The sequence below is a fragment of the Anguilla anguilla genome, chromosome 3 (genome assembly GCF_013347855.1).
Source record: "Anguilla anguilla isolate fAngAng1 chromosome 3, fAngAng1.pri, whole genome shotgun sequence".
NCBI lineage: Eukaryota > Metazoa > Chordata > Actinopteri > Anguilliformes > Anguillidae > Anguilla > Anguilla anguilla.
The window spans coordinates 71,485,153-71,510,124 of NC_049203.1; the positions used below are offsets into that span (position 1 = coordinate 71,485,153).

At 45.6% G+C, this 24,972-nt stretch overlaps 2 protein-coding genes across 3 annotated transcripts in view; one reads left to right on the forward strand and one right to left on the reverse strand.

The window, feature by feature from the left end:
- LOC118222268 (TBC1 domain family member 8) overlaps positions 1–18,809 on the reverse strand; it is a 34,729-nt gene extending 15,920 nt beyond the window's left edge. Inside the window, exons 1-8 of one of the 2 annotated variants that reach the window (XM_035407717.1) lie at positions 18,245–18,809; positions 12,628–12,738; positions 10,312–10,430; positions 8,867–9,095; positions 7,980–8,220; positions 5,097–5,304; positions 2,248–2,445; positions 1,445–1,606 (exon numbers count right to left, since the gene is read on the reverse strand). In XM_035407717.1, the coding sequence (XP_035263608.1) occupies positions 1,445–1,606; positions 2,248–2,445; positions 5,097–5,304; positions 7,980–8,220; positions 8,867–9,095; positions 10,312–10,430; positions 12,628–12,738; positions 18,245–18,371 (1,395 nt within the window). In that variant the 5' untranslated portion in view covers positions 18,372–18,809. The remainder of the gene's footprint in view (positions 1–1,444; positions 1,607–2,247; positions 2,446–5,096; positions 5,305–7,979; positions 8,221–8,866; positions 9,096–10,311; positions 10,431–12,627; positions 12,739–18,244) is intronic. The other variant, XM_035407716.1, reaches the window with a different exon arrangement.
- Positions 18,810–20,484: 1,675 nt separating this feature from the next.
- On the forward strand, positions 20,485–24,967 carry pdcl3 (phosducin-like 3). Its single transcript, XM_035411730.1, has 6 exons — positions 20,485–20,736; positions 21,246–21,363; positions 21,690–21,780; positions 22,238–22,381; positions 23,721–23,929; positions 24,062–24,967. The coding sequence occupies exons 1-6, from the start codon at positions 20,731–20,733 to the stop codon at positions 24,208–24,210; spliced, it is 717 nt and encodes a 238-aa protein (XP_035267621.1). The 5' UTR covers positions 20,485–20,730; the 3' UTR covers positions 24,211–24,967.
- The last annotated feature ends 5 nt before the right edge of the window (positions 24,968–24,972 follow it).

The window sequence follows — 24,972 nt, forward strand, 5'->3', positions numbered from 1 at the left end:
CACACACACACACTACATCCTGCAGTACTCACACATACACACACACACTACATCCTGCAGTACTCTCACACACACACAAACACACACACTACATCCTGCAGTACTCTCACACACACACACATACACTACATCCTGCAGTACTCACACACACACACACACACACACACACACTACATCCTGCAGTACTCACACACACACACACACTACATCCTGCAGTACTCACACACACACACACACACACACACACTACATCCTGCAGTACTCACACACACACACACACTACATCCTGCAGTACTCACACACACACACACACACACACACACTACATCCTGCAGTACTCACACACACACACACACACACACACACACACACTACATCCTGCAGTACTCACACACACACACACACTACATCCTGCAGTACTCACACACACACACACACACACACACACACACACACACACACTACATCCTGCAGTACTCTCACACACACACAAACACACACACTACATCCTGCAGTACTCTCACACACACACACATACACTACATCCTGCAGTACTCACACACACACACACACACACACACTACATCCTGCAGTACTCTCACACACACACACATACACTACATCCTGCAGTACTCACACACACACACACACACACACACACACTACATCCTGCAGTACTCACACACACACACACACACTACATCCTGCAGTACTCACACACACACACACTACATCCTGCAGTACTCACACACACACACACACTCACACACACACACACACACTACATCCTGTAGTACTCATACACACACACACACACACACACACTACATCCTGCAGTACTCACACACACACACACACACACACACACACACACTACATCCTGCAGTACTCACACACACACACACACACACACACACACACACTACATCCTGCAGTACTCACACACACACACACACACACACACTACATCCTGCAGTACTCACACACACACACACACTACATCCTGCAGTACTCACACACACACACACACACACACACACTACATCCTGCAGTACTCACACACACACACACACACACACACTACATCCTGCAGTACTCACACACACACACACACACACACACACACACTACATCCTGCAGTACTCACACACACACACACACACACACTACATCCTGCAGTACTCACACACACACACACACACACACACACACACACACACTACATCCTGCAGTACTCACACACACACACACACACTACATCCTGCAGTACTCTCACACACACACACACACACACACACTACATCCTGCAGTACTCTCACACACACACACACACACACACACTACATCCTGCAGTACTCACACACACACACACACACACACTACATCCTGCAGTACTCACACACACACACACACACACACACACACTACATCCTGCAGTACTCACACATTTGTCTCCTTGGGAGTCTCGCTGACTTTGGCGGAACATGGATATCAGCGCCTCTGTGTTAACTTCCTGCTGCACAGCCTTGTCTGCTGACTCCGCCTCCTCATTGTCTGAGTACATGGTGTCGTAGTAGAAGGTGTAATAGGGCAATGGGTTGGCCTTCTAGAAACAAAACATCACAATGCTAAAAAAGCTATTCACAATAACGCACTGTGCTGTAATGTGTGCCGTGCGGTGTGTTAAAAAGCTATTCACAACAACGCACTGTGCTGTAATGTGTGCACTGCAGTGTGTTAAAAAGCTATTCACAATAAAGCACTGTGCTGTAATGTGTGCACTGCAGTGTGTTAAAAAGCTATTCACAATAAAGCACTGTGCTGTAATGTGTGCACTGTGCTGTCTGGAATGTGCCCATTTGTTAGCAGAGGCAGCAGTATCCACTGTGACTGACAGTGATCATGTACTGAACCACTTCCTGTGAAAAGCTAAACTTGGGCTTTTTTTAACAGAAGCAGACAGTACAGGGGCCTGCTGTGGCCACTGTCTCTGCAGCCCAGAGAGCTGTCAACACTCACAACTTCCTGCTCTCTCAGCCCAACCCCAGCAAAGTACCGTGTATAAGAACGTGTGAGTGTGTGTGTGTGTGTGCATGTGTGTGTGTGTGTGTGTGTGTGTGTGCTTGAGTGTGGGTGTGGGTGTGTGTGTGTGTGTATACGTGTGTGTGTGTGTGTGTGTGCGTGAGTGTGGGTGTGTGTGTGTGTGTGTGCGTGAGTGTGGGTGTGTGTGTGTATACGTGTTCACACCTTGGACTTCCTGCGCGACTCCCTGCTGTGGAACACTTCCTGTTTCCACTGCCGCGCGCGTAGCCGCTTGCCCAGGCTCTCCACCAGCAGGTCCCGCTGCCTCAGCTCGATCAGCTGGAACGCGCGCTGACCACGCACGCTCACGATCACCGGGTTGGGCAGCGAGCACGTGCTCTCTGGCTTCTCGATGGAGACCACCTGCCAACAGGGGAGGGGACAGCGTCACGCTCCACAGCCTCAAACCCCCCCCCCCCACCCCCCAGCAAGCAGAATTTGGCCATTTCAGACAAATCATGCTCTTTATTCATAGGAGCTTCTACTGGAGCCAACAACAAGGGAACGATGTACTGATAACACAACGCTGACTAAAACTGGCCAGAAGCACAGTTACACTGCAGGAAAGCAACCTGACTTCCTTTAGCAGAAGCTGTTTTGGGGAGAAGACAGGAGTTTGAGCAACCCTGTGACCACTTTGCAGTTCTACACATTTATACTGATCTACACCTCTGTCTGTAGCCAGAAGGTCTGACATAACACAGTTTAATATATAAGTGCACATTTAAAGGAAAGTCCCTCACCCCAGTATAATGGTGTAAAATTATCTCTTTCACCACCCTGGCGCTGTAGATGTACCCTCTCACGACCCTCCTGCTCACATGGGCCAAGGTTCGAATGCGACAGACCCATCCCACACCACACCAAGATTCCACCCAAACTCAAATAGAGCAGTGAACAGCGTCACATGACTTTACTGCAGCGGCATCACATGACTCTGTACTGCACAGAACTTTAACCAACTCGCAGTGCAAACAGGGCCTGTTTAAACTCTACAAATACACGACCTTCAGCACCAACATCTACAGCTCCCATAAGGCTGAGTACACGTATTATATTACATTACATTACATTATAGGCCTTTAGCAGACGCTCTTATCCAGAGCGATGTACAACAAGTGCATAGGTTCATGATGTAGAGGTGCAAAAGAAACACTAGAGTGAAGTAAGGATCGTAGTGCCAGAAGTGACCACATCGATCAGGACTCCAACCCTGTAGAGTAAGCTTTTTCAGCAAGCAAGAATCCTACCCAGTACAAACTAGCACTGGAATCACATCTAATCACACCTAATCAGACAAAAACAATCCTGCCAGATACACTAACATAATCATATTATCCTAACTAGGTACAGTGAGCTGAACTATAGGCTAGGGAGGGGTGGGGAGAGGTGCAGCCTGAAGAGATGAGTCTTCAGTCTGCGTTTGAAGGTCAGGTATGACTGTGAGTCCTATAAGGCTGAGTACACTTATTATACATACTCAGGTATGACTATGAGTCCTATAACACTGAGTACACTTATTATACATACTCAGGTATGACTGTGAGTCCTATAACGCTGAATACACTTATTATACATACTCAGGTATGACTGTGGGTCCTATAAGGCTGAGTACACTTATTATACATACTCAGGTATGACTATGAGTCCTATAACACTGAGTACACTTATTATACATACTCAGGTATGACTGTGAGTCCTATAACGCTGAGTACACTTATTATACATACTCAGGTATGACAGTGGGTGGAAACTACCCTGAATTCAAGACCTTGACTATAGTTTCAGCAGAGACTGACCAAACAGCCACACACAAAGAGGTGATTGCGTGTGTGTGTGTGTGTGTGTGTATAGTGTGTGTATAGTGTGTGTGTGAGCATGTGTGTGTGTAGTGAGTGTATAGGGTGTGTGTGTGTGTGTGCGTGTACAGTGCGTGTGTGAGCATGTGTGGGAGTATAGTGTGTGTATAGTGCGTGTATAGTGTGTGTAGAGTGCATGTATAGTGTGAGTATAGTGTGTGTATAGTGTGTGTATAGTGCATGTATAGTGTGTGTATAGTGTGTGCATAGTGCATGTATTGTGTGTGTATGCACGTGTATAGTGCATGTATAGTGTGTGTGAGTATGGTGCGTGTATAGTGTGTGTATAGTGCATGTATAGTGTGTGTATAGTGCATGTATAGTGTGTGTATAGTGCGTGTATAGTGTGTGTGAGTATAGTGTGTGTATAGTGCGTGTATAGTGCATGTATAGTGTGTGTATAGTGTGTATAGTGCATGTATAGTGTGTGTATAGTGCGTGTATAGTGTGTGTATAGTGCATGTATAGTGTGTGTATAGTGCATGTATGTGTGTGAGTATAGTGTGTGTATAGTGCATGTATAGTGTGTGTGAGTATAGTGTGTGTATAGTGCATGTATAGTGTGTGTGAGTAGTGTGTGTATAGTGCGTGTATAGTGTATAGTGCATGTATAGTGTGTGTGAGTATAGTGTGTGTATAGTGCATGTATAGTGTGTGTGAGTATGTGTATAGTGCATGTATAGTGTGTGTATAGTGTGTGTATAATGCGTGTATAATGTGTGTATAGTGCATGTATAGTGTGTGTGAGTATAGTGCGTGTATAGTGTGTGTATAATGCGTGTATAGTGTGTGTATAGTGCATGTATAGTGTGTGTATAGTGTGTGTATAATGCGTGTATAATGTGTGTATAATGCATGTATAGTGTGTGTGTGTATAGTGTGTGTATAATGCGTGTATAGTGTGTGTATAGTGCATGTATAGTGTGTGTGAGTATAGTGCGTGTATAGTGTGTGTATAGTGCGTGTATAGTGTGTGTATAGTGCATGTATGGTGTGTATGTACGTGTATAGTGCATGTATAGCGTGTGTGAGTATGGTGCGTGTATAGTGTGTGTATAGTGCTTGTATAGTGTGTGTATAGTGCATGTATGGTGTGTATGTACGTGTATAGTGCATGTATAGCGTGTGTGAGTATGGTGCGTGTATAGTGTGTACCTCACACAGGGGAATGAGCAGTGTGCAGAAGCCTTCCTCTCGGCTGGTGAAGCACAGGTAGCTGTCGGTGGTGTAGAGGGTTCCAGGGGTGTGGCAGCGCGCATGGGGGGTCCAGACCGAGCACATCACCACCTCCTGGAGCTGCTCCCGCCGCGGCAGCCGAAACAGCGCCAGGACGTACTCCTTTAGCGACTGCTGCTCCAGGACTCTGCTCACAAATCAAATTTACATTTATTTATACAGCACATTTCACAAATAACCCGAACCCTGGCCTAAACCCCCACAGGACCAGCTTAAGAACCTTTTGTTCAGGGGCACAATGACCTTGCCTCACCTGGGATTTGAACCCGGAAGCCCCTTAACCTCTGCGTAACACTGCCATGCCACTCTCTGCCTCACTAAGCACTGCTGGCAGACGTGAGAGAAACTAGACTGACAAAGAGATGCATGTGTTTACGTCCCAGAAGCGTTCCTGTGCTCAAATAGATTTTAATACGATGCGGGTTTGGCTGGTTGCCATTTGCGTTGTTTTTTACTTTCTTTTCCACAATAGTCCCCCCATTGACAAACGCCAATAACAGCTTCTAAAGGCACTCAAAAGGCAAGAATCAAAGCACTGAAAGCTCTCTTATACTTGTACTAAGGAAGCAATTGAACACCCCGACTAATCAGAAACACGTGTGACGCCATTTGTCCAAACATTATGGTGCTCACTCTATACCAGTAATTGCATATCTGGATTTGTCAAGCAGAGCTAAATGGAATGTTCTAGTCACATCCATTCCATGATGAATTCATGGTAAGATCTGCCCTGTTCTCCCAATCTCTCTATCCCTCCCTTAACAGGTGAGCCTCTGTGTTCCTCACATTCAGCAGGCCTGCCAGGGAGATTTAACCCCCATCCCCCTGCATGTTTCTCCCAGGCTCAAAGTCTGCAGAGCGGGTTTTTATAAGCTGTCTACCACCATCATGTGACACAGATAGGACCGGTTGGCCAGGTTTCAGCGGCTGCAGAAATTAGGTCATTCACAGAGGAGCTCACTCATATGTGCTTTCACAGAGGAGCTCACTAATATGTGGGCTTTCACAGAGGAGCTCACTCATATGTGGGCATTCACAGAGGAGCTCGCTCATATGTGCTTTCACAGAGGAGTTCACTCATATGTGCTTTCACAGAGGAGCTCACTTATATGTGGGCTTTCACAGAGGAGCTCGCTCATATGTGCTTTCACAGAGGAGTTCACTCATATGTGCTTTCACAGAGGAGCTCACTCATATGTGGGCATTCACAGAGGAGCTCGCTCATATGTGCTTTCACAGAGGAGTTCACTCATATGTGCTTTCACAGAGGAGCTCACTCATATGTGGGCATTCACAGAGGAGCTCACTCATATGTGGGCATTCACAGAGGAGCTCACTCATATGTGGGCATTCACAGAGGAGCTTGCTCATATGTGCTTTCACAGAGGAGCTCACTCATATGTGGGCATTCACAGAAGAGCTCACTCATATGTGGGCATTCACAGAGGAGCTCGCTCATATGTGCTTTCACAGAGGAGTTCACTCATATGTGCTTTCACAGAGGAGCTCACTCATATGTGGGCATTCACAGAGGAGCTCGCTCATATGTGCTTTCACAGAGGAGTTCACTCATATGTGCTTTCACAGAGGAGCTCACTCATATGTGGGCATTCACAGAGGAGCTCGCTCATATGTGCTTTCACAGAGGAGTTCACTCATATGTGCTTTCACAGAGGAGCTCACTCATATGTGGGCATTCACAGAGGAGCTCACTCATATGTGGGCATTCACAGAGGAGCTCGCTCATATGTGCTTTCACAGAGGAGCTCACTCATAAGTGGGCTTTCACAGAGGAGCTCACTCATAAGTGGGCTTTCACAGAGGAGCTCACTCATATGAGGGCTTTCACAGAGGAGTTCACTCATATGTGCTTTCACAGAGGAGCTCACTCATATGTGGGCATTCACAGAGGAGCTCACTAATATGTGGGCTTTCACAGACGAGCTCACTCATATGTGCTTTCACAGAGGAGCTCACTCATGTGTGGGGTTTCACAGACAAGCTCACTCATATGTGCTTTCACAGAGGAGCTCACTCATATGTGGGCATTCACAGAGGAGCTCACTCATATATGCTTTCACAGAGGAGCTCACTAATATGTGGGCTTTCAAAGACGAGCTCACTCATATGTGCTTTCACAGAGGAGCTCACTCATATGTGCTTTCACAGAGGAGCTCACTCATATGTGCTTTCACAGAGGAGTTCACTCATATGTGCTTTCACAGAGGAGCTCACTCATATGAGGGCTTTCACAGAGGAGCTCACTCATATGTGCTTTCACAGAGGAGCTCACTCATATGTGGGCATTCACAGAGGAGCTCACTCATATGTGCTTTCACAGAGGAGCTCACTCATATGTGCTTTCACAGAGGAGCTCACTCATATATGCTTTCACAGAGGAGCTCACTAATATGTGGGCATTCACAGAGGAGCGCACTCATATATGCTTTCACAGACACACGCATCACAAAGGCAGACATTGCCTAGGGGACCATAGCCCAGTGGTGCTGGCAGTGGGATCACCCAGAGCTCCGGGTTAGTGCTCCTCATGGGCTCAAGCCCGCGTGACCCATCCCAAACCAGACATACCATACAAACCACTCACCCAAAATCCACCAATCACATATAAACCACTCACCCAAAATCCTCCAATCACATACAAACCACTCACCCAAAATCCTCCAATCACATACAAACCACTCACCCAAAATCCTCCAATCACATACAAACCACTCACCCAAAATCCACCAATCACATACAAACACCCTCCCCCTCACCCGGCGGTGTGCAGTGACCTCTGACCTCTTGGTGATGTTGGCGGGCTGCTGCAGGACCTGATCCAGCTCAAAGGCCTCGTTGTCGAGGAGACGGCGGAGGGTGATGTCGGCTAGCCGCACCATCATGGCGAAGGCCTCCTCCACGCTCAGGAACATGGCGAAGTGCCGCACCCGGCAACGCGTGCTCACCCGCACCGTGTCCGTCATGAAGCCGGAGGAGGTTCGGTCCAGCCGGACAACCTCCGCCCACGGGATCACCATCTTCACTGCAAGCAGAGCCCAAAAATCAGCCGCAGAGTGACAGAAAAAATCAGCCGCAGAGTAACAGTGAAAATCAGCCCCAGAGTGACAGTGAAAATCAGCCCCAGAGTGACAGTGAAAATCAGCCGCAGAGTAACAGTGAAAATCAGCCGCAGAGTAACAGTGAAAATCAGCCCCAGAGTGACAGTGAAAATCAGCCCCAGAGTAACAGTGAAAATCAGCCGCAGGGTAACAGTGAAAATCAGTCGCAGAGTAACAGTGAAAATCAGCCGCAGAGTAACAGCGAAAATCAGCCGCAGAGTAACAGTGAAAATCAGCCCCAGAGTGACAGTGAAAATCAGATCCAGACTGACAGTGAAAATCAGCCGCAGAGTAACAGTGAAAATCAGCCCCAGAGTGACAGTGAAAATCAGCCACAGAGTGACAGTGAAAATCAGCCCCAGAGTGACAGGCGAAGGCAGAAAGGCTTGGTGGACCAAAGCAGCTGCGCAGGAATAAGCCTCTGTGTAGCAGGTGTGAGCAGGGACAGAGACAGGTCAGCACAGGTGTGAATAGACAGGTGCAGTACAGGTGTGAGCAAAGACAGAGACAGGTGTAGTACAGGTGTAGGCAGACAGGTGTAGCACAGGTGCACACAGGTGAGACACACACCTTCCTTGCCCAGCAGGAATGAGTAGAAGGACAGGTGGTTGGTGCTGAGGTAGAGCCAGCCCTGGCGAGGGACACGCCCCTTCCAGCAGCAGCAGGAGTAGTGAGTGACCAGCTTCTCAGACGGGGGCAGGCCGAAGCGCAGCTCAAACTTCATCACCGCCTCCCGGAACTTCTCTGGCTCCTCCTCCTGCACCGCCCGGCGGCTGCCCAACTCCTCCGCTATCAGACCCTGAGAGAGAGGGAGGGAGGGAGAGGGAGAGGGAGGGGAGAGAGGGGAGAAAGAGAGAGAGGGAGGGAGGGAGGGAGGGGAGAGAGAGGGAGGGAGGGAGAGAGAGAGGGAGAATAAGGTAAGAGAGATAGGGGGCATTAATATAATGAATGTTTTTGGAGGTTTTGTGCATAGCTGCACTGCTCTTCCAGCATGTGAGACTCTGTGAAGTGAGCTGAACAGTGAGCTGAACAGTGAGCTGGGCGATCTCCCTAACGGTGAAGCCACAATGTATGCGGCCCCGCCGCGCGACGGCGCCGCCTCCGTTCACTTTGAATGAGAGGTGGCGGCCAGACCCCGCAAGGCATGTTGGGATTGCCGGCGGAGCGGCGAGAGGCGGCGAGGCCGTGGGGGAGATGGCAAAAATTCAACTTTGACCCCCTCGCCGCGTCACGGTAACCAATCTGATTTGATCTAATGATCCGTCAAGTAAACTGTCCCTATTTTTTTCTAATTTTAGTTCCACATTCTATCATTCCACAATGGAGGACCTAACTCATAATTGCCGTATCGGGTTTCCAACTTAATAAAATCTCCTACAGAGACACTGATAAGAGGAACGCAGCGTGGAGAAAAGTCTCTGAAATTGTCGGTGGCTCTGCTATGTAGTTATCGCGTTACTATTAGTCATCACTGTCCAGGCTGAATAAAAATCATTTTTGCAGTAACCTAACTCTGAAAAATGTTAAGCTGCCTAGTTAAGCTGTCTAATGTCTAGTCATTTTCTATCGAATGTATTAGTTGCTAGTTGTTCGTTTCTACCAGCCACCTAGCTAGCTAACCATATATAACTTCGAAGGCATTAGCTGGCTAATTAGCCAGACAATATTTTTGTTGTTGGTTGTTACTCACTAGCTAGACATTAGACAGCCTAGCTAGGCAGCTGGCTAACATCTTTCAGATCTAGGTTACTGCAAAAATGATTTGTATTCTGACAGGACAATGAATATGAAACATGACATTAAACCCGGTCAACATTTAACGAACACAACTGTCTGTCAAAAATAGGCGACACGCACACAAGCAGCCGATTGTGGGGGCGCAGCTACGCGTGTGGCTTCACCGTAACTCACACAGCACAGGTGCCTGCAGCAGGAACCCAAACCAGAAACCAGCACTCTCTGTGACATCACACACCACCCTCTGTGACATTGTGGTATCACCCACACAACCGCACCTTCACTTTCCCTTTGACGAAGCTGGTGACATCATCCTTGTTCTCGAACACGGAAAGGGAGTGGAGGAGGTTCTGTACGAGCCAATCCCAGTGCTGGTTCACTTCCTCCACCGCGGTCCCTACTCAACAAGAAACAGTGGTCAAGCAGGCAGCGCACCCCCCCAGCACAGAGACCACACAGCAGAGGGAACAGAAGCAGCGGCTAGTGCACACATCCCTACTTCACTGGAGAGTACACTCTACTTCCCTGCAGACAATATTCAATTTCATAGGAGAGTACACCCTACTTCCCTGAAGAGTACACTCTACTCACTCTAAAGGGGCGACATAGCTCAGGAGGTAAGACCGATTGTCTGGCAGTCGGAGGGTTGCCGGTTCAAACCCCGCCCTGGGCATGTCGAAGTGTCCTTGAGCAAGACACCTAACCCCTAACTGCTCTGGCGAATGAGAGGCATCAATTGTAAAGTGCTTTGGATAAAAGCGCTATATAAATGCAGTCCATTTACCATTACCATTTACTCATATTTCAGTGCACTCTACAAAACTGATGGAAAATACTGCAAGCAATGAGAAGGGCAAACAAATACCAATTAGGCTTTCCAAAAATTTGGGAAATGTAAAACAGGGAATAAAAACAGGTTATTTTACATTTAGGGAACACGGAGGCATTTAGCAGACAGTCTTTCCAGAGCAGCTTATATAAGTGCTGCAAAATGTTTAGGCAAGAAAGAGCAGATGCCTTGTCATTTGGCTCACAGCTCATACTTGCCCTTAACATGTAAAATACTTAGAACTCATACATGCAAAAGCCTACATAGAGCTAGGTATCATAGCAAATGGGTCTGAGGACATATGTTTTAATGTAGCATAGGTGGGGCTAGTAGCCACTATTGATGTTAGAGGAGTTCAGAAGATGCGATTTAAAGAGGTGTGTTATCAACCTGCAGCAGAAGTGACTGAGAGAAGAGACCTTCAAAAGAAGGAAGTAGTAAAACGACCTGCGGATGTGGGCTGAGTGGTTTGGCAGGAGTGTGGGGTTTGATCACAGACTGCAGGAGTGTGGGGTTTGATAACAGACTGCAGGAGTGTGGGGTTTGATAACAGACTGCAGGAGTGTGGGGTTTGATAACGGACTGCAGGAGTGTGGGGTTTGATAATAGACTGCAGGAGTGTGGGGTTTGATAACAGACTGCAGGAGTGTGGGGTTTGATAATAGACTGCAGGAGTGTGGGGTTTGATAATAGACTGCAGGAGTGTGGGGTTTGATAACAGACTGCAGGAGTGTGGGGTTTGATAACAGACTGCAGGAGTGTGGGGTTTGATAACAGACTGCATGAGTGTGGGGTTTGATAACAGACTGCAGGAGTGTGGGGTTTGATAATAGACTGCAGGAGTGTGGGGTTTGATAACAGACTGCAGGAGTGTGGGGTTCGATAATAGACTGCAGGAGTGTGGGGTTTGATAATACACTGCAGGAGTGTGGGGTTTGATAACAGACTGCAGGAGCGTGGGGTTTGATAACAGACTGCAGGAGTGTGGGGTTTGATAACAGACTGCAGGAGTGTGGGGTTTGATAATAGACTGCAGGAGTGTGGGGTTTGATAATAGACTGCAGGAATGTGGGGTTTGATAACAGACTGAGTGGTGGTGTTAACGGGGGAGACGGGTGGTGTTAGCGGGGGAGACGGGTGGTGTTAGCGGGGGGAGACGGGTGGTGTTAGCAGGGGGAGACGGGTGGTGTTAACGGGGGGAGACGGGTGGTGTTAACGGGGTAGACAGGTAGTGTTAACGGGGGGAGACGGGTGGTGTTAACGGGGTAGACAGGTAGTGTTAACGGGGGGAGACGGGTGGTGTTAGCAGGGGGAGACGGGTGGTGTTAACGGGGGGAGACGGGTGGTGTTAACGGGGTAGACAGGTAGTGTTAACGGGGGGAGACGGGTGGTGTTAGCAGGGGGAGACGGGTGGTGTTAACGGGGGGAGACGGGTGGTGTTAACGGGGGGAGACGGGTGGTGTTAACGGGGTAGACAGGTAGTGTTAACGGGGGGAGACGGGTGGTGTTAGCAGGGGGAGACGGGTGGTGTTAACGGGGGGAGACGGGTGGTGTTAACGGGGGGAGACGGGTGGTGTTAACGGGGTAGACAGGTAGTGTTAACGGGGGGAGACGGGTGGTGTTAGCAGGGGGAGACGGGTGGTGTTAACGGGGGGAGACGGGTGGTGTTAGCAGGGGGAGACGGGTGGTGTTAGCGGGGGGAGACGGGTGGTGTTAGCAGGGGGAGACGGGTGGTGTTAACGGGGGGAGATGGCGGCGGTCTTACCGCTAGCGATGACCCAGCTGACCTGTGACCCCGGGACTTGCAATAGGATACGGAATGGAGTCACACGCGCGTTAGAGTCCAGCACTGTGTCCAGCGCCCCCACCAGCAGCCCTGCGAGGGGGGGGGGGGGGGTGGGGGAGAGAGAGAGAGGGAGAGAGAGAGGGAGAGAGGGAGAGAGAGCACTATGAGCTACATTATATGTACACAGACTACAGTACATCCACAATAAGCAAACTAATGCATCAACTTCACAAGGCATTTGGTGTTTGTTGACTCAGCTTCTCCTGAGAAAACCAACTCTTTTGAGGTACAGTGAGCACCATAATTCATTGGACAGTGACACATTTTTTGTTATTTTGGTTCTGTACTCTAGCACTTTGTGTTTGAAAGGATACAATGACAATGAGGTTGAAGTGCAGACTGTCAGCTTTAATTTGAGGGTATTTTCATCCATACCGGAGATTGTTGTTGGGGTGTGACAACATGAGGAAGACAGCAGTGTCGATGCAAATTAAGCTGGCCGTCATAAAGCTCAGAAATGAAAATCAATCAATCAGGAACATTGCAAAAACCCTGGGCATGCCCAAGTCAACAATTTGGTTCATCATTAACAAGAAGAAAACAACTGGTGAACTCAACCCGGTAGACCGAGGAAGACCACTGTAGTGGATGACCGGAGAATACTCTCTATGGTGAAGAAAACCCCCCTGACAACAGCCCAACAGATCAAAAACACTCTCCTGGATGCAGGTGTAGATGTGTCGAAGTCTACCACACGTAGAAGACTACACCAGCAGGACTACAGAGGGTACACTACAAGATGCAAACCACTGATAAGCCTGATGAACAGAAAGGCGAGATTACAGTTTGCTAAAAAGCACCTAAAAGAGCCCCAAGAGTTCTGGAACAAAGTCTTGTGGACAGATGAGACAAAGATTAACATGTACCAGAGTTATGGAAAGAGGAAAGTATAGAGAAAAATAGGAAATGCCCATGATCCAAAGCATACCAACTCATCCGTGATACATGGTGGAGGGGGTGTTATGGTTTGGGCCTGTATGGCTGCCAGTGGAACAGGCTCACTTGTCTTCATTGATGATGTGACTGCAGACAGAAGTAGAACAATGAATTCTGAAGTCTATAGAAATATTTTATCTGCTCAGATAAAACCAAATGCCTCCAAACTCATTGGACGGCACTTCATCATGCAACAAGACAATGACCCGAAACATACTGCTAGAGCAACGAAGGGGTTTTTGACGGCCAAAAATTGAAAAATCCTTGACTGGCCGAGTCAATCACTGGAGCTGAATCCAATTGAACATGCATTTTACATGCTGAAGAAGAGACTGAAGGCAAAAAGTCCCCGAAACAAGCAGGAACTGAAGATGGCTGCAGTACAGGCCTGGCAGAGCATCACCAGGGAAGATACCCAGCGTCTGGTGATGTCTATGCGTCGCAGACTACAAGCAATCATTGCATGCAAAGGATATGCAACCAAATATTAAAAATGATTACTTTATTCTACATTATGTTAAACTGTCCAATATATTTTGATGCCCAAAAATGGGGGGGACTATGTACAAAAGGTTCTATTCTATAATTTCCAAACGGTTCATCCGATATGTATGAAAATACCCTCAAATTAAAGCTGACAGTCGGCACTTCAACCTCATTGTCATTGTATCCTTTCAAACTCAAAGTGCTAGAGTACGGAAGCAAAATAGCAAAAAATGTGTTACTGTCCAATGAATTATGCTGCTCACTGTATGTGAGACACAGTATTTAAACTAAACCTCTACCATTCTCAGTTCTGAGTTCTTTTGTTTGTTAATGTTAGGACCCCAAAGCCCGAAACTGAACATGACTGCACACTGAGGCACATTCTGTCATCAGTCCTCTCAAAAAGAAAATGTTCCTTATCAGGGAAACTTAGTTGGACCGAATTGGTGTGATCTAACATAAACAGGAGGCTTATCATACGCATGGTTATAAATGCAAGTCCAATCCCATTCCAAGGTAATACATCAATAAAAAATAAAAAAAAATGCTTGCTGCGTTGCCCAATCCCGCGTAACCTACCGATGGCCGCAGGAGAGCTGAGCCTGGACCCAAACTGGATTCAAACCCAGCCTGGACCCAAACTGGATTCAAACCCAGCCTGGACCCAAACTGGACCCAAACCCAGCCTGGACCCAAACTGGATTCAAACCCAGCCTGGACCCATACTGGACCCAAACCCAGCCTGGACCCAAACTGGATTCAAGCCCAGCCTGGACCCAAACTGGACTCAAACCCAGCCTGGACCCAAAATGGATTCAAACCCCGCCTGGACCCAAACTGGACCCAAACCCAGCCTGGACCCAAACTGGATTCAAACCCAGCCTGGACCCAAACTGGACTCAAACCCAGCCTGGACCCAAAATTGATTCAAACCCCACCTGGACCCAAACTGGACCCAAACCCAGCCTGGACCCAAACTGGATTCAAACCCCGCCTAGAGCCACAGATACCGGCGCCTGGCTGTGCGTGCAGACAGACGGTGCGGCCGGGGAGTCCCGCTCCTCCACCCCAAACGATCTAATCAGAATCACGCTCTTTCAGCTCGTAATGACAGCTCCAACGCCGACCTCCCTAGTCTCTATTTAAGGATTAATTACCGCTCTGCGGTAGAAATGCTTTTTTTTTTTCTTTAAAACTTCCCATATTAAAACGGGTCAGACAGGCATGTAAATCATCTACTCTCCATCAACGCGCAGAGTTACAGGCACTTAGCAAACCGCTAAACACAAAACACAACGTCTTTCACATTTGGATTCCAACAGAGCTAATCATGACATTCTGATTTTCTAATACATTCGTGCACAAGATGGCAAATAAATACACTCCATCTGGCGTATGCCACGATGGACTCGTTCCCATAAGTGCTTTTCCTAACACAGTATCTGCATCATTTCATGTAAACCAGGCCTACTGACCGACAGAAGAAGAACTGAAATCAAAAGTAACAACACCACAAGGTCCTATAAGACAGCTGTTTTGTTCCGCACAGAAATCCTCTCAAGCTTTTGGCCCTGCTCATGTAAAACATTCTCTGAACATTTCTGCAACAAAGCTGTGATGTCACATCACTGGTGTGTATGCCTGTTGAGGGTAGGCTTGGTAAATTAAAATAATTTGCAATCAACATTTATCATCAAAAGAATACGTCTGTTTTGGATTACTGCCATCATTGGGGAATACCCAGCTCTAAACCCTAATGTTACATTTAGAGGAACTACCATGGTAGCAGAGCATCTGTTCTCATAATGAGTCGTTACACTGTGTGTGTGTGTGGGGGGTGGGGGTGTAATCACAAACCATCTCAAAGACAGAAAACTCCAACCCCTTGGTCCCAAGAGAACACTTCATATTGGATAACAGCCACGTTCAGAGAAACTTTCCGCAATAACATTTCTGAGGGCTTTAGACGGTACATCTCTGGATGTGAAAATGGATGTGAAGTGAGACTGTAAATACGAGCCTACACAGAGATCCTACAGGGGTACACAGCGAGCCTACACAGTGACCCCACAGGGGTACACAGAGACCCCACAGGGGTACATTTATCAGGACAGACAGCGCTTCCACACAAAATGGGATCTTTGTCTCCTGTCTTCACAAAGCGAGATTTTGGGTTAAATCATTGAGCTGATGGACTCCAGGCCGTGTCAGTGCGGACTGTGCTCGCCCCACAGGTTGCTTCACCCAGGTACAAGTTTTATTAGGCTGTGAGTATGACTCTGGCTGTACCTTTGAAGCAACGACACACCTAAGTACAAACACAGCAAATATCAAAGTAAAAAGGATACACACAGAAAAGAAATGGCTGTTTTACTCAGAGAGAAAGATTCTGGAGGATTATGGGATATTACCGTCTGAGTTTGCTCTTCTATCTCTTTCCCTCACTCCTCCTAAACACTGTTTGCAGACAGAGTGTAAATTACAGTCTGACAAATAAGCGGTTTCTGGATCACTGCCTGCTCAAGAGCCCAGCTAATCCATCGCTGATCACTGCCTGCTCTAGAGCCCAGCTAAGCCATCGCTGATCACTGCCTGCTCTAGAGCCCAGCTAATCCATCGCTGATCACTGCCTGCTCTAGAGCCCAGCTAATCCACCGCTGATCACTGCCTGCTCTAGAGCCCAGCTAATCCATCGCTGATCACTGCCTGCTCAAGAGCCCAGCTAATCCATTGCTGATCACTGCCTGCTCTAGAGCCCAGCTAAGCCATCGCTGACTGCCACGTGCTCACCAGTCAGGTCGAACAAAGCACTGATAACACACACCTTTTCACACAATGGTCTGGTGTGCTTTCCAGAATAATCTAGGCTCCACAACATGAAAACTGCAAACATTTTAGTCTGATACACAGCTGAAGGTGAAACTGCCGTCCTGCCCCAGCGCTGTCTCTTTCCAGAGGACATGCTGTAAGGAAGAGGAAACAGCTCATTCTACCAAATGAAGAACAAGGAGTCTGCATCTGCTTCAGAGAAAATGCACAGTCATGCTGTAAACTAAACACAAGTCATAGTTAGTGTACCCATTTTTTTTTTAAGTCCCAGACATTTAGAATAAAAGTCCATAGTGCCAGGCAGTGAGGGAGTAGACTAAGAGGCAAACACTATCTTTCTTTGTCCTGTTCAATGCCACCAAAAACCACTGCTGGGCTCTGGTTTGACCTTTAACCCAAGAACTGACTTGGGAAATAACAAGCACACACTGTAACCACAACAAAAATGCTCAAATTTGTCTCATTTATAATGTCTTTCCTTTCTTCCTCTAAAGCAGGCCCACAATTCACATATTATTAAAGGGATAAATGATTTACTATGCTCAAGTCATCTGAGAGCATGTTAAACATTAATTCAGCAGGGTGTTTTATTTATTTATTTATTTTAATTTAAAAAAATACATTAACTCTATTGCTCTAAGTATAGATGCAGTGTCAGCAGCTGCCACCTGTGAATCAGACATTCAACCATCTGGTGACACGTCCAGATCCTCAACCAAGATGTCATATTATGGCTGATGTGCTGTAATATTTTGTCAATCGAGTCATCTTGCCGATACTTGTGATCTAAACAGCCCATACTCAAAAGTCACTGATCTTTACACCACATTCCCAATGATTTATTATAAAATCTAATGGGCAGGCATTCTGAGGAGGTCACGAAGGTTCGTAAAACATGCATATTTATTTAATATTATTCACATTTCCCCATAGTAAAATATGTTTTTTGCACACTTTTAGTTCATTATGTCAGTGTATATAAGTATAGCCCATAATTAATACACTTTCAGCCAGAGTGTATGTTCAAATGGTCCTATGTGATTAGACAAACAAACACAACAACAGACGGAGTTTCTTTGTTAGTGAATACAAAGCATAATGATAGATTAATAACTTAAAAAGTGGGCGGTCACCTTTGTTCGCCAGCTAATTCTGTGCAATTGCCTGAGCCAGCTCAAAATGCCGCTTATCACCGCAGACCAATATGGAGCGCGCACTGTAGGAAGCCCCACAGTCGGGAGCTCGAGGGGTCGCACGCGACGCGCCCCTGGCGTGCTGGGCATACCTGTTATTTTGCCCCCGGAATCTCCGTGTCCCCTCCGACGCTGCAACAGGAAATATGCGTTGGATTTCTCGGTCACCCATAAATTTAGTGCGTTTTTCAGCAACACTTCTTCGGGATTTAACCACATTCTCGGAGGGAGAAGAATAAAAACTATGAACCCGTGTTTTGCTGCACTTATGTTTCAGGTGCACGCCAGTCTCCTGTATCTGGCGGTTTTGCTATCAGTAATATTCGCGAGAAAGATTATATTCCGGTTCGTCCATGGTCGATTTCAGCAGCTTCGTGGTACCAAACACAACTGAGTCATTTTTTCTGTCACACTCGCCAGTGAAAATGTGTACAGCAAGCGTCTGATTTCCGCATTTTACCCGAGCTTTCCTTCCTTCCCACAGTTCCGGCGAATATGGAGGAAGTTTGATTTCAAAGGCTCTTTGTGATTGGCGACTGTCTTGGATTTTTTGGGAGGCTGTTTTGCCTGATGTTAAATCCCCCAAAATAACGAATAGCATGCAAATAGAACACCAGGATCTGAATACATACGAGACATGCATAGCACTGCCATTTTAGTTATGTCTGACTGTCTGAAACCAATTCATAAGCTGAATCACAGTAGGTAGCAGAAGTGTTAGATTACTCTACTGATTTTACTGCCTGGATTGCTCACACACATTTCAATGATTCAATATCAACGTGTGCAATAGTATGCATATTATTATTATTATTGTTATTATTGTTGTTGTTGTTGTTGTTGTTATGAAGAAGATTGTATCTTATTGTTAATACATACTATGTCAAAATGTGAGCTATATTAGTAATTTAGAACTAAAACAAATTAATAAAGTGATTTTAAAGATTGTCTAAGGAACGATTTCATTTGTTTTTACATTTCTAAAGATTTATAAAGTGCATCAGAGAGGCTATTGTAGGTTGAATTCTGTCAGCAACTCTGGTATAAAAATGAAGCACAGGTGTAAAGCTGATCTCATAGGAAGGATTTTTGCTCCCCACAGATTGAGCTAAGAATGCTTGGAATAGCTCCTAGTGGAGGTGGAGGCTCTGTTCAAGACCAGGCTTGACACAGTGTGGAGTATTTTCTACAGGAAAAACACAAGCCAAAAAGGCCTGAATGCCCTATTTTAGTAATCAAGCAATCTCTCGTTCCTCATCTTGGCTGTGTACACAAAATAGTGATTATAAGCAACAAACTGTTTGCAAGTTAAAGAACTATGTATCCTCCACCATGATTTAATCACCATCTCTAACTGGAATACACAATTTGTCAAATCCAGTCTTCTTTAACTTAACCTAAATCAGAGCGTACCTTTTCTCCAACACTGAAAAAAGTTCATATTACACATAGCAATACATCACACACTGGCCTGAATGTACTATATCACGCGCTGACCTTTTTACAATGCCTCATGATTTTTATTTCCTAACCTATATATAGATTGTAAATATGACACAATTACTTTTTCTTTACTCTGCAACCTGTTTACAATCTAAATGAGGCTACACACAGACAAAGTTTGCAAACTTTTCAAGGAGCTGGTATTCCCCAGATAGCTGTATCAACATCAGTCTGAAGTCCCATCTCTTTATTCAGTTCTTTTCTTCTGGTGTAAATTAAAATTACAAAGGTTTTATTAAGGCAGTTCTCTAACATTGTTTTGTTAGAACAATGTATATTCAGCATGGCAAACAGCAAAACGTTTTAAAGATAATAACATTGGCCTCAAATTTGGCGAAAGTATCAACTGGTTAATGTATATTGCTATGAGTGAATCACAATGGACCATTCATAAATGTTATTTTTTGCAGCTTATATGATAGCCTATAGTGCCACACCTGGACAGCACGGAATATTTAATGCGGATAGCTTGTCAGTATGCATGAGATTCCAAATTAATGTAATATTTAATGGAATGTCGAATAAATTAATATATTTAGGACTGAAAACATTGATTGAAAGTGGAAAGAGCTTTTTTTCAAAAGGTCAGTAAATGAGAGTTAAAATCTACGCGCAGCCTGGTTAATGTCTCGTTTGTACGTGTTCTTTGTCTTTGGAGTGATAGGTCTGTAGTGACTGACGTCTATGTACAGCTGTTGTTTGCTTTTCCCTCACTGCTGGAAATGGAATGCAGCGTTCTATGACCTTATATGGGCATGGCGAAGAACCAAACCGGATATTGGTGCAACGGCGTTTATAGTCCCAGTTTCTCAGTTTCTCTCGGCAAAATTAAAGTAATTTACGCAGAACGTGAGCACGTTTAGCAAATGTATTACTCAGATAAATACAACTTACTGTTCTCTTTTTGAGGTTATTATTGAAAGAAATTGTGCAATATTTTTGCTATAAATCTGAACTAGATTTATATTTTCATCTTTTTTTCTGTCGGAACAATTTCAAGTGCTGTACCAATACTTCCTCGTTTCTGGGTGGAAAGAAACGTGATTTAAAGAACGGCTTTAGACAACCGGACAAAATGCAGGTTTGTGACAAAAAAAATATTTTCGGTGTTTGAATTATATTTTGCATACTTGATGCTTATGTTTTCTGTATGTCCAACTAACTAGTATATCTAAATAAAAATGTGGCCCATATACCCATTTTTATATATGATGTCATGTAGCAAACTAGATAGATTGCCAAATAGATAAATAACGGTTAGTCTTATAGTGCGAAGTTAGTCTGCATTCATGTAGTTATAAAGGTAATTTAGTCTAATATTTTATTGGGACAACTAGCATTTCTGTCTACTGGTTGCCTTTGTCATCTAGCTACATGGTTTAAACAGCTAAAATAATTTCAGTCATAGCTGATTTACTATTAGCGAATTACTAGATAGCTGTTTTAACTTGATAAGTAAAGTTAATCACGTAGCTAGTTGCTAGTGTTAGTAAACTTTTAGGTGAGCTGACCTCTAGGCTTGCACGTTAGCTAATGACAAAAAACTGCTAACTTTTTTCAAGTGAAAGGTTTTTCGATACATTTGCTTAGGATCCAAACGCAGACACGGAGTGGAATGATATTCTCCGGAAAAAGGGGATTCTTCCCCCCAAGGAAACACCGAAGGAGGACGAGGAAGAAGAACAACAGGTCATGCAGCAGTCAGTAGGTAAGTTCGTTTTTTTCCCCTTCAGCGCAGTAGGCAACAAACATGTAACGGATTTTAGTGTAAATGACCCATCCAAGTGTTTATCCTAAAATACGCAATAATTAAGGTATAAATATTGGGCAGCACTGCCGATTTGTGTCACAAGTATCAATGACTTGTACCGTGAATGGATGCAATAACTTGTTCAGTCAGTCACTGTCCTTTTGTCCCACGTTACGCGTATCCATGTTGTCTTTAAAACTTTTGAAATGTGTCTTTGTTTGAGATGCGTGTAAACATTTTTCTCTTTTTTTCTGCTGTGACCTTTGTCTGAATGCTGTCCTCAGTGAAAACCTATGAAGACATGACACTAGAAGAGCTGAAGGAGAATGAGGATGAGTTCAGTGAAGAAGATGAGATGGCGATCGAGATGTACAGGTCTGGGCCCCACGTCCTTTATGCTGGCCAGCTGGTCTCTGCAGGAGGACTGATGCTGAGCCAAAAATAATGCTAACCTCGAGCTTGTTGAATGGGAGTGGGTGGGAACCTCAGTTCCTTCAACTGGATGATATATACTGTATTTCAGTAATGCAGGTATATTTAAGCTGTATCATATGTATGCTATTATTCCACTGACTGTAATGATGTAAGCAGCTGTAACTAAACTCCTTAGACTCTGCTATCTTTGCTAAACCACCCCTGTCTTGTAATTTAACATAATTGCCCTTTTGGTTCTTATGATGATGAAGTTACTGTGTGTAGAGGTTCCAGAGCATGATTCCGCCCAACTGTCCTTCGGTCTACCCAATCTAGGTGAGCCGGGACTGTAAAAGCGCATGGTGATTTTGATTTTGAATGTGAAACTGGTTGTAATCATTTCTTTTTTGTTTCTCAGGCAGAAAAGACTGGCAGAATGGAAAGCCAATCAGATAAAAAATGTTTTTGGGGAGGTTGTGGAGATGTCAGGTCAGGATTACGTGAAGGAAGTGAACAAGGCTGGCCCGGGCATTTGGGTGGTGCTGCATCTCTACAAACAGGGGTGAGGATTTCCGCGCCTCCTGGCACTGTACATGGGGTCTATCTGCCGAAAAATGTCTCCTTCAATTTTAGCCCTGTCAGTGAGAGTCTTGGGCTGTGAACGTTTAGTGAGCATTTGAGCTGTGAGCGTTTAGTGAGCGTTTGGGCTGTGAGCGTTTAGTGAGCATTTGGACTGTGAGTGTTTACTGAGCGTTTGGACATTGAGTGACTCATCCTGCAGCCAAAATCCTGGGGTGTCACGCAGGGAGCTGGGGGTGTTAGTGCGGTTAGAGTTAGGCTTGGGGTTAGTTAGTGGGATTGCCTCATTGCAGAAGATTATCTCTGCTGCTCAGTTGTGGAGCCTGCAGTCTATTCCAACTGTGCATTAAATGGACTCCTCTGGCTGGATGAGCATGGAGTGACAATGCAGTGAAGAGATGGGTCTATGGACACAACTGGGCATTAAAAACTGGCAGAAAAATATCAAATCAGGGTTAAAATGAAAGGGTCAGGAGGATCATTATTGTAACATCCTCCAGGGTTAGAGCTGAATAACATTGGTGAGTAAGGTTTGTTTTCCGTGTGTTTACTTCTCTTTGCATTATATTCAAATGGTCTTTGTCTCAGAATGTCTCGTGTATCTCGGTCACTGTCAGTACGTGATGGTTGCTATGTAGTCGAGGAAAAGAACCACAGTCCTAGAATGTCTGAATGGTTTCAGTTTAGATTGGGGTCTTTTGTACATGGAGTCCAGTCCTTGAAGTGTGGTACCGTCCTAGTTTTCCAGTTTGCCACAAGGGGAGAAAATTATTTATGATGCCTGTTTGCTGAGAGGCCAACCACAGACGTCTTCACATGTTCTGGAATATCTCAGCAGTGACGTGCAACTGTTCCCACTCAACCACCTGTCATTATTTAGCCAACAGTCTGAGCCTGGAGTTTAACCTAAAACCTGGGCCTGGAGTTTAACCTGAAACCTGGGCCTGGAGTTTAACCTAAAACCTGGGCCTGGAGTTTAACCTAAAACCTGGGCCTGGAGTTTAACCTAAAACCTGGGCCTGGCATTTAACCAAAAACCTGGACCTGGAGTTTAACCAAAAACTTGGACCTGGCGTTTAACCAAAAACCTGGGCCTGGAGTTTAACCTAAAACCTGGGCCTGGAGTTTAACCAAAAACCCAGGCCTGGAGTTTAACCAAAAACCTGGGCCTGGAGTTTAACCTAAAACCTCAAACAGTTCAAGAATGATATTGAACATAGAATATGAGTGAATTATGTTTAAAAAATATTTTTAAAAATATTTATTAAGTTATAAATTATATTTATTAATGAATATGTTTTTTGTAATTTCTGCTTTCTCAGCATCCCTCTCTGCACCCTGATAAACCAGCACCTCACTGAACTGGCCCGCAAGTTTCCTCAAACCAAATTCCTCAAGTCCATCTCCACCACCTGCATCCCCAACTACCCGGACAAGAACCTGCCCACTGTGTTTGTGTACTTCGAGGGCGAGATGAAGGCCCAGTTCATTGGGCCGCTGGTCTTCGGAGGCATGAATTTGAAAGTTGACGGTAAGAAGCGTTTTGTATGTTTGTGTTTGTGCAGTTTTCCATATGAAGCCATCCCTGCAGATCACGTGCGTTTTGGGTGTGGATCACCCCCCTCCTTAGCGTGTGGATAACGCCCCCTCCCTGTGTACACAGAGCTGGAGTGGAGGCTGTCGGAGTCCGGCGCTGTGAAGACCGATCTGGAGGAGAACCCCAGGAAGCAGATCCAGGACCAGCTGCTGACCTCCATCCGCTGCTCCGCCCCCGCCAAAAACCACAGCGACGAGTCTGACAGCGACGATTAGCCCCACTCCGCTAGACCGATCAGGAGCACGCGTGTGCGTGTGTGAGTGTGTGTGTGTGCGAGAGCGTGCAAGTGAGTGTGTGTGTGCATGTCAGAGAGAGAGCGATTGTGAGTGTGCATATGTGAATGAAATAAAACGACATGCTTTTCCCTAATTGGAGAGGAGTTTCAATGACAGGTCACATAACATAAGTCTCCTATCCATTGACCAGGATTCTCTCTCACTCAAGGTTTATTGGCCAGGATTTTATATCCTACCTCCTGAAAAAATGGGTGGAGCTGTTACTTGCTTTGCTTTTTAAACCAATAAGTTTAATTGTGGGCTGATATATTTTGATATAGGTTCATTCAGATCAGTGACTGAGAGTTCCACCTGTTTCCCTCCATTTTCAATCATCACTCCAGTCTTGCATTTGCGAGGGCCATTTTAAAATCAGCTGGATCATTTCCCTCATATTTATTTATTTTTCCCCTTTCTTTTTTTGTCATGGAAACATTTTGCTTTAGTCCTGCCCTCATGACCTCTTGCGGGGGTGATTTGGGGGTTGTTCAGGACCTTGCTGTCTGTCTGCCCCTCTGGTATGTGCTCGCTGGAGAATGAAACGCATGCTCTACATCTCATAAAAAATGCAGGAAATCAAACATTTTTACAGGCGAAATGTACAGTATGTAGTGTTCACTGTACCTTTAAAAAAAAAATTTTTTTAAACCATTTCCCCTTTGATTTAAGTTTCATAAAGAGCTTTGGACAACTCTGACCTCT

Bases quoted from the DNA above. Each gene is read 5' to 3' on its own strand.
- pdcl3 (XM_035411730.1), top strand. The intron at 21,364-21,689 runs GTAAGTTCGTTT...TGCTGTCCTCAG, and splicing joins GGTCATGCAGCAGTCAGTAG to TGAAAACCTATGAAGACATG. The intron at 21,781-22,237 runs GTCTGGGCCCCA...TTTGTTTCTCAG, and splicing joins ATGGCGATCGAGATGTACAG to GCAGAAAAGACTGGCAGAAT.